Below are 10,591 nucleotides of genomic sequence, written 5' to 3'. Positions count from 1 at the left end.
GTGCTCCGCAATGGGAGAGGCCACAACAGTGAGAGGCCCGTGTACCGCAAAAAAATAAAAAAATAAAAAAATAAAAAAATAAAAAAATAAAAAAAAAAAAAGAATAACACATGAAAATTCAATTTTATTTTATTCTTAGTTAACATGAGCTTGCTTCAACTAGAAACTGGGAAGCCGCAACCTCTCTGGGTCTAATTTTTTAAAAAAGTGTGCTGAGCAGATGGCCTTCAAACAGATCTTCACGTGGGAAAAACATTTACACAAATGAGAGAACAGTCAAGAAATGGTATGAGAAAGTATTTGGGGGTAAAATCAAGTTTGACCCATAGCTCATGGCTAAATGTTAAATATTAGGGCAACTGAAATCTCTCTCCTGTCACACATATGCAACATGAAAAGAAAATGCACAAAGACAGATACAAATAGTTGTCTATGGCAAGTATAAATTTAACAGAAGAGGGAAAAAAACCCCTTAATTATATAAAATTTTAAAAACTTCTGCTGGTTAAAATTTATAAATAAAATACATCTAGAATAGATAATGAAAGAATATGTACCAAAATGTTACCAGTGGTTGTCTTTGGGGGTTGTTCTTTTGAATGGCCTATTTTCTTTTTTGTACTTTCTATACTTTTCACACATATAGACAGATTAGTTGTTTTAATAAAAATATAATTACATGGCACCTATTATGTACAACTCATTTTCACTTAGATATTACATATGTTCCTCAAGTTAGCATACAGTGAATTTAACTCCCCGCCCCTTTTAAATATATAATTATTTTACAAAAATGGATATATACCACAATGCTTTTTTAGTACTCTATTTTCCTATTTTGACTGTCTCCTATTTTGTCTTCCTCTCTCCTCTTCCTCACCCACATCCACCCACACATTTGACATTTAATCAAAAGCAATATGATATATAACCATCTACTCTTCTCTATGCTTACATGGCATGGTGACATATATATGTAGGGAGTTTCTGTTTACTATAAGAGTATTATACGTAATGCTCTGAATCTCTATTTTTTCATGCAACAACACTTTGTGAAAATCTTCCAGGTCAAATAGTAGACAATTAACTTTTTCCTTTTAATGAGTGCATTTTCCATGGCTTGCATGTTAAATGAACATATATGACAACTCCAACACACACACACACACACACACACACACACACACACACACACTTCACGTTTCCCCCACCCCTCAATAACTGTAAAACCTATTAGAACCACCATACGCAGACACACGTTAAATATGTATGCTGGTGCGTTTGCCTTTAGGCACTAATTTAACCACTCCTATAAAAAGCCACTCCAGAAACTTACTTTCAGTCCAAATGCTGTCCTATCTATGTTCCCCAATTGTCCAGGCATTTTAGTTCCAGGCCAGACTCTGGCAACATCCTAAAGGAGAGAAACAAAAGTAGCACTTTTAAGCAGTATTCTCAGTTTCAAACAGTACCAATCAAACCAAAATGCAAATAAGATATGTCATTAAAATGTTTTATTTTTTCCTCCATTTTGCTAGCCCCCAGTAAAGAACTAAACATGGATTTAGTCACATTTACCCCTAGAGAATTCCCTTTCTAAATTAGATTAGAACAAAAAAATATAGACTAAGAACATATCTAGGAGAAAAATTCAGTAACAAGAGAGCAGCAACTGAGCCAATAATGGCTGAGAAGGACATAAAAACATGTCACACCACCATTCAAAGCAAAAATGGACTGCCTGGCCTGTTTTCACAAATCTTCTGTATTAACTGACTTGGACTCCATCCAGTCCACAGCTGCTGGAATGGTCCTACTCTCCCACCCTGGCTTTTGATGTTACTATCCTTCTGCAGAGTGACTAAAGGAGAGAGTTAGTTACTACCAATAGTGAGAAACTTGGCTTCCATTATCAATATATTGACTTATCTGGTCAATCCTATAATTCACAGAAAATTATCTCAGAATGGCTAACTAATACTACTAAAAAAACTTAATTAGAACTCAACACTTGCACATAGTACATTTTAAATTTAGACTCCGGGTATACAGCCAACAACTATGTGTTCACAAGTTACTTGAGTTACTCTAGTCCCCCACTTTAGTGAGGTTCTGTTACTCATTTGAAATAGTTATGTTCATTTCCTAATTATATTCCATTATGGATTCCCCATTTTTATTTTACTTTGAATTTGTAAAACATTAACATGGTTCCAAAGTAAAAAGTATTAACAAAAAAATATATCTAGTTAAGTGCCACTCCTGCCACTCCTGAGCCCTTCCATACTCTTCCTACCCAAGAGTAAGAATCCCCCACGCTCTTTATGGTACACCTCTGGGAGAGATATTCAGTAGGACTAAATTAGCAGTACAAATCTCCTTCTCTCCTTCCTATGCTCTTACTGTCTATTTCTCCATTTTTTCTCTATTACTCTCCCCTTCATCATTATATTGTCCTTGACAACTTTTCCCAGTGGTCTCTTCTAAGGCAAAAACAAATCTGTGAAGGAACCAGTGAGGGAAGATGGCAGGGCATTCTGATCCCTGATCACTTACAGCTGACTTCAGAGTGTAGGATGGGAGACAGAGATGGGAAAGAAAGTAGGCAGACAAGTACTGAGAACACTGGCCGTAAGTAAGTAGGATATAACCAAATGATTCAAGTCTGGCTCTGGAAAGTAAGGCCAGGACTCATAAATGTGACTTTTATTAGGACCCACCTGGAGTAAGATTCAAATAATGTGACTTGATCCCAAGGACAGACTAAAGCACCATATACACAAAAGCTGAATCTTTAGTACTAAAAAGAGGATCACTAAGTTATACTTACACCAGTTGAAATAGCTCCAGGCCTTCTGTGGGTTTTTGTTTGACCATGAGTAGCTGGCTGGCCTTTAAATCCCCATCTTTTCATGACACCTTGGAAACCTTTACCAATACTGAACAAGATAAACATTAGAATTTACATAATGAACAGAGGATAAAATACCCCCAACTGTATACTTTTGATAGTACCTTAGAGTTTTTAGCTAAGTTCCTTATCCAAATAACTAGAAAAGGCCATACAAGCAAAACTACAAATGAACATGCCTTTATCTCTGTCCTGGTTTGTACCCCTCCTGGAGTCTTATTCTACATAAAATGATTAGTTCAAGATTGTGAGACAACAGAAAGCTAAGCAGTTCTATCATCCTAATCCTATGACACAACACAGTAAAAGTGGGGCATTTTATAAGTTCAAAGTACTTGTAAGCAATGCAGCAGGCCACCATTAAGACCCCCACCTCCTGTAAAGCAACTATACTCCAATAAAAATTAAAAAAAAAAAAAACCTGAAAAAACCCACCTCCTGGTACACATGCCCCTGTGTGATCAATCACTTCCCCTTGAGTCTGTGTGGACCTAGCAACTCACCTCTTAAGGAATAAACTACGGCAGAAGAGATGAGATGTCACCTCTGACTCTTGGTTACAAAGATACCGGCTTCCATCTCTGCACTCTCGGTTAAGGAAGCCAGCTATCCTATGGAGAGTTATGCAGCAAGGACCTCGCTAGCCAACAACTGTGGACCTGACGCTCACCAGTGGCCATGTTAATGAGCTTGTAGGCACTTCTTCCCAAGTTGAACCCTGAGATGACCACGGCCTTAACTGTTGCCTCGGCTGCAGCTTCGTGAGATACCCTGAGCCAGAGGCACCCAGCTAAGCTGTACTGGGAGTTACAACCACAGAAACTGTGAGGTAATAAATGTTTGTTGTTTTAGGCTGTTGTATTTTAGGGTAATGTGCTAGGCAGCAATATACAATAGAACACAAAATAAAACAGTAATGCTCTAAATGCTGAACAAGTTTAGAAGATGGATCTTGGTTTCAAGGTTTGAATCAGAAGCCAATGGAGAAATAAAATCAGAGAAAAAAATCTAATATTTCAATTTTTAAACGAAACCATTCTATTTTCAAATTCTGCTAACTAGAGAAACATTATGCAGTGTAGGCAGAAACGACACTAAGGTTCAAGCATTAGAGTTTATCTCTGTCAAATATATCAGGACAAATGATACAAGGAAAGGGCTAGAATAAATTTTAAGACTCTACCAGGCTTAGTTTTATAGACTCTTAAGATGAACACTTTTTCCACCTTTCATTAGATAATATGTCAACATATTTTTCATGCTTTGTTCTCTTAATTTAATAAAGCTAGCTATTATTAAATAAATAGTGCCCAGTTCAGGACATTTACAAAAAGGACCAATAAGAAAAGATTTTGAAAACTATGTAATTTCCACAAGGACTTTGCTATGCATTTAACAAAGAATTATCAGAGAGTAATGGATTGAAGTAAGCCCACATGACTAAGATGGTTTGTTTCAGATAAATCAACAAACCAGCATAAAAATATGAATATGTATAGAATACAATAGTCGAATAATATCATATCACATGTCAAAAGTTATTTGTAAATGAATAATTTAAATGTAGCTTTTTTCACATTAATCAACTGAACACATCACTTATGGAGTACACTGACCAGCACACCTTGTTTTATTATGCTCCGCAGATACTGTGGTTTTTACAGTTTGAAAGGTTTGTGGCAACCTTGTGTGATCAGATAATGATTAGCACTTTTCGGCCGTGAAGTTTTTTTTTTTTTAATTTTTATTGGAGTATAGTTGCTTTACAATGTTGTGTTAGTTTCTGCTGTACAGCGAAGTAAATCAGATATACATATACATATATCCACTCTTTTTAAAATTTCCTTCCCATTTAGGTCACCACCTACTCAAGAGCATTGAGTAGAGTTCCCTGTGCTATATAGTAGGTTCTAATTAGTTATCTATTTTATATATAGTAGTGTATATATGTCAGTCCTAAACTCCCAATTCATCCCACCCTACCCTTCCCCCGCTGGTAACCGCAAGTTTGTTTTCTACATCTATGACTCTATTTCTGCTTTGCAAACAAGTTCATCTGTACCATTTTTCTATATTCCACATATAAGTGATATTATACAATATATGTCTTTCTCTTTCTGACTTACTTCACTCTTTATGACAATCTCTAGGTCCATCCATGTCGCTGAAAATGGCATTATATTTCGTTCATTTTTAAGCCATGAAGTATTTTTAAATTAAGGCACATACATTCTTGTTTTAGATATAATGCTATTGTACAGGCTACAGTACAGTGTAAACATAACTTCTATATGCACTAGGAAACCAAAAGCTTGACTCGCTTTAAGGCCGTTGTCTGGAACCAAACTGCAGTATCTCCGAGGCGTGCCTGTACATAACTGATTTTTTGCCTCCAAAACTCAAAATAATGCTTATGCTTGATCAAAGAGCTAAAACAGAAATTTAACATATATTCATTGAAAAGTCACTATAAACTTTGCAAGGTTAACATCTAAGAAGGGAAACTATGATAATCAAATATTTTACTGAAAGTTTGCTTCAGAAACTTAACAAATATTTCTACTTAACGGTGAATTTTAGAATATATTGATATTTGAAAAATAAATGCTTTGCAATTTAAAAATAAAAAAGAAGTACCTAAAGAGTCACTTGAACTTATGATATTGTTTGGCAAATAACATTTTTAAAAATTTTTTATAAATTTATTTATTTATTTTATTTTTGGCCGCACTGGGTCTTCATTGCTGCACGTGGGCTTTCTCCAGTTGTGGCGAGTGGGGGCTACTCTTCGTAGTGGTGCATAGGCTTCTCATTGTGGTGGCTTCTCTTGTTGCAGAGCATGGTCTCTAGGTGCGCGGGCTTCAGTTGTTCTACAGTGCAAACTCAACAGTTGTGGTGCATGGGCTTAGTTGCTCCGCAGCATGTGGGATCTTCCCAGATCAGGGCTCGAACCCATGCCCCCTTCATTGGCAGGTGGATTCTTAACCAATGCACCACCAGGGAAGCCCTGGCAAATAACACTTTAAAGAAAACAAGGGAACGGACTGGCAATGCCAAATCTAAAATGAGCATGTTTTCAAAATACAGCATTCTAACACTGGTCATTCTTAGTAGAAAGTTAGTTGGTAACTTGAGTTCTCAAACTGATTCATCTCCTGCTTAAAGAGAGAGTGTGCATGTGTGCACCAGTAAAAAACACTCCAGGTAAATTACAGGAGATAATTCAGCTCATTTTACCAGCAAACGATTACAAAATCAAAGTGGTATCCTGAAAGTGCTAATTACTGTCAGCCAATTACAGACTGTTTTTCAATCTAGTTCTAGAACACATCATGTTGTTATACTGTGTACAACAGGAAACTCTTCAATAAATAACATTTAAACAAAAGGGTAAGACACACATGATGTGACAAATCACTGGCTAAATTGAGACTACGGAGAACAGAGGGCACCTGTTGCTCCATGGAGGGGGCACAGGTGTCTATTCTGTTGTTTCTCTCAGTTGTCGCCCAACTGGAGAACAAAAACAAAACAAAAGCAAGATATGAATGAATCTACATTTAGCAAACCCATGCAGAGTTCAAACATAAGGTTTTCACAAGTCACATAAAATAATACCTTCACTTTACTAAATAGGATATAAAACACATAACGTACTTTATCTCTCGCACCCCTTTTCTGCTGTTTTTAATGACAGCAGAAAAAAACAAATAAAGGAAAATTCAAATCAGCTAAGAACACAATGTTAGAAGTTCCAAATTTAGTGAAACATATCTGAAAATTAGGAAAACATAAAAAAATTATTTTATTTAGAGCATTCATACTTGCTAAAACCAAAACTTCATCAAAAAATCTCAGAGATGAGATTTAAATTTAGACTTTATTGCTCTTGTTTCTGGGTATATTTCCTCACTATACTTTAAGTTCATGAAGTGCAGGGATTGTGCAGCATCTAACCCTAGTGCCCTACCTAGAGAACTCAGACTAATTTTGTTACTGGCTATAACTGTCTTAGGAAGAGAGATGATTATTTCCTTTATTTTGTCCTGTAGTTTCCAAATGCTGTATAATGGGCTTGCCTTTTATAAAAGTTTATGAAGATTATATTAAGAAAAGGCAAGGAGGGGCTTAAAGGTTTGACTGTAAGAATCTTGCAGAATAGAATGCGTAATTTAGTGTTTCCAACTGCATTCTATAAATCTCTAGAGAATACTATGAATTTCATTTCCCTGTCACATTGACAAATGCCTAAATGTCTACCAGAAGACACACAGGTTTTAATACAAACCCATCATGTATTTTCCCACTCGGAAACTGCCTTTGACGGCATGGTTCTGGATACACTTGTATATGTGGATAAAACATGAGGTGAGGAGTGCTCTTGAGTCCTTCTATTCTGAGTCCTCAAGGAAATTCCTTCAAAATTCTCATCGCTAAGTTTTGCCCTTGCCACTGAAGATCCCTGTAAATGCTGGGAGTCAATTTCTACTCAACTCAGTGTTGCTGTCTAAACCTATTCCATCAGTGATATAAAACAGCTCCTGAGCACACAGGTAAGTCATGGTGGAATCTTCCAGTTGCTCTGTGTCCCATCACATACAGTTAAAAGCTGGCATGGAAGATCTGTATGGCTGTTACTCTCCAGGATGAATTTGTGACAGCATGACCTGAACTGCAGGTATTCTGTTTATGTCTAAAAACTATAAAGCTCCCATCAATATCTGGGAACATTTTTACCAACAACTGACTGCTAAGACTGGACCGCTTACAGCTTCTGACATCAAATCTAGCTCATTCAATAGTACGAAGAGCCAAATGTGCAGTGATTCCTTTGAGTCCTCTTACAGAGGGGGCATTTTCCAGCTGTTCTAAGTAAACCCAGAACACCACGTTTGCTGTCCTGAGTTCAGTCTGCTCTTCTCAAGAAAACTCAAAAACTCAAATATTTTTGCAATATCATGGAAAGACACAACAGTTTTCTGAGTATTACTTCTTCATTAATATATAAAACAGTGAGTTATGCCACTTGGAAAACTGAGGGATTATTTTTTGGAAACAGATTTTCAGAATTGAAAAGAAACTTAGAATATGTGGAATCTAAAAAAGAAATGATACAAGTGAACATTTACAAAACAGAAACAGACTCACAGACCTAGAACACAAATTTATGGTTACCAGAGAGGAAAAGGTTGGGGAGGGATAAATTAGCGGTTTGGGATTAGCAGATACAAACTACAAAATATAAAATAAATAACCAACAAGGACCTACTATATAGCTCAGGGAACTATATTCAATATCCTGTAATAAACCATAATGGAAAAGAACATGATAAAGGATATGTAATGTATAACTCAAACACTTTGCTGTACACCTGAAACTAACACGACATTGTAAATCAACTATACTTAAGAAAACAAAAACCCACATTAAAAAAAAAAAAAAAAAAGAACCTTAGAAACCATTTACTCCCAAACCTTTATGTTAAAGATAATGAAATCTACATCCAGAGAGGTTAAGCCACTTGCCCAAGGTCAAATGCCTGGTAAATGAAAGTATCTGGTCATGCTTTTAACCCAGGTCATACTGCCTCTTGAGAAATAGAGTAAAGCAAAAATAAAGTAGCATATCAGAGACGCATGGAGTTATTTCAAGGGCATCCTCATTACACTGTAAATTCTAGACGTAGCAGGTATTATGTATTCTTAAAATTACCTAGAGTGGTTTTTTTTTTTTTTTTGGTGGTACGCGGGCCTCTCTCTCACTGTTGTGGCCTCTCGCGTTGCGGAGCACAGGCTCCGGACGTGCAGGCTAAGGGGCTATGGCTCACGGGCCCAGCTGCTCCGCGGCATGTGGGATCTTCCTGGACCAGGGCACGAACCCGTGTCCCCTGCACCGGCAGGCGGACTCTCAACCACTGTGCCACCAGGGAAGCCCACCTAGAGTGTTTTGTAAAGCTACTACTTTGCTATACAAAACAGTCTAAAGTAAGAGGCAATAATTTGATGTATTAGAAAATACCACAATCTAATTCCTAATGACTTAATGTTGTTAATTCATTTAAAAAGATATTTCCCATTGAGGAAAACAGATTTTTCCTTTAAAATTTGGAAACAAATGAAAAAACAGTAATATCACCAATAGCAATAGCAGCCAACAGTCCTGAGCATTCACTATGTCCCAGATCTTGAGCTAAGAGCCTTCTGTGTATTATCTCATTCAGTCTTTACAACATGGCTATGAGGTAGGTGCTGTAATTAGTCTTGTGTTAAACATGAGGTGACTGAGAGGTTAAGAAAGCTGTTTAGGTCACAGAGCTGCTGAGAAGTAGATCCATGCTTTCCCTAGACCACCTCTGATGAGACACTCATCTTGACTTGACTGAAGAGGGATTATTTTTTAGAGACTACTTCCCTCTATAGTTTACTCATTTTGAAAACTGTATGCTTAAAAATTTACTGCTTTGAAAAACTAGTAAATATAGTAACTTATTAAAAATGAAATAAAACTGCAGATGTGCAGGGCTGGAGAGCAATTGTTCCCTGAAGGCAGCATCCACCTTGCTTTCCCTCCGGGTTCCCAGCAAACACCCACCAGTCAGAATAACAAGCTAGTGGGGAAGGCTTCCGACCATGTGCAGGCACCCTTCTCTGAACAGTGTGCAGAACTGCTTACACAGCCCAAAGAGTCTTTGCTTTGTTAAGAACCTACCTGGCTTTTTAATCACCTTAAGGCTCTGATGGACAATATTTCTGTACATATTTTAATGAAAGAACCCAAATTAACTCTCCCCAACTCCTTTCAGTTTTACTACCACGGATAACATTATCAAAGTAAGCACCTATTTTTCTACTTTGAGGCCAAAGGGTAATAAGAATTTAAAGCGCACTGTTTACTTCAAAAATAGTAAGATTATGCCAGAAATTGCTATTAAAGTAATATGATTATGCCTGAAAATATATGGGTTGTTTTCATTAGCCCAGACTCGTAGACAGAGTTTTAGATTATCTTTCACTCAGAAAGAAGTAGCTGAATGAGCTGTTTTCTGATTTCAATCTGGGATTCAAGAAATTACTTCAGGCTTGCCACTGTCATGAATTCAAAGTTCAGTAAGACACCTGGCAGGAAAGCACCCCCATGCCCACCATTATGGATGCATCACCACCTGTGTTCTTCAAGTCCTTTGAGACAGGGACCTAACATTTTCTCCTAAACACTGCAGAATGCATTTTTACAGTTTTATTTTTATCTTACTTTAATTCTTTTCTGATTTCGTTCCCTAAAAAAAGAAAAACTCTACAAGTTAAAATAAGCAATGCTAGGATTCAACAGAAAACAATGGACTAAACATCCTATGTTGAGGGTAAAATCAACAGTCATACTTTATCTCACCCACTCTTTATATATTATCTAGAGAGGTTTCCTCATCAAAACTGAGAAAGAAAGGGAAAATGTTAGGCCCCCAAACCCATCATCTATTAGAAGTTATGGTGGAATATAATTACAGAATAAGAATATAATCTTTAAAAGGGTCCTAGTATAGGAAGTGGGTAGTGGTGGTGGTGTGGGGAATGTATCAATATATGTGCTACACTTTAAATTTTATTTAGAATAAATTACATAAAACTGACATATTTCAAAGACTGGGCCTTATTACCTATTTATAGCATAATGAAAACTGA

General features: G+C 36.7%; 1 protein-coding gene across 1 annotated transcript in view; it reads right to left on the bottom strand.

Annotated features, from left to right (window-relative positions):
• Window positions 1–10,591, bottom strand: part of MRPL3 (mitochondrial ribosomal protein L3) — a 45,906-nt gene that overhangs the window by 12,636 nt on the left and 22,679 nt on the right. The window contains 2 exon segments of the mRNA XM_007472256.1: window positions 1,337–1,414; window positions 2,831–2,939. Of these exon segments, the coding sequence (XP_007472318.1) occupies window positions 1,337–1,414; window positions 2,831–2,939 (187 nt within the window).

The sequence above is a fragment of the Lipotes vexillifer genome, unplaced genomic scaffold (assembly GCF_000442215.2).
Source record: "Lipotes vexillifer unplaced genomic scaffold, Lipotes_vexillifer_v1.1 scaffold304, whole genome shotgun sequence".
In the NCBI taxonomy this organism is placed as follows: domain Eukaryota; kingdom Metazoa; phylum Chordata; class Mammalia; order Artiodactyla; family Lipotidae; genus Lipotes; species Lipotes vexillifer.
This window is presented reverse-complemented; position numbering and strand designations above follow the sequence as displayed.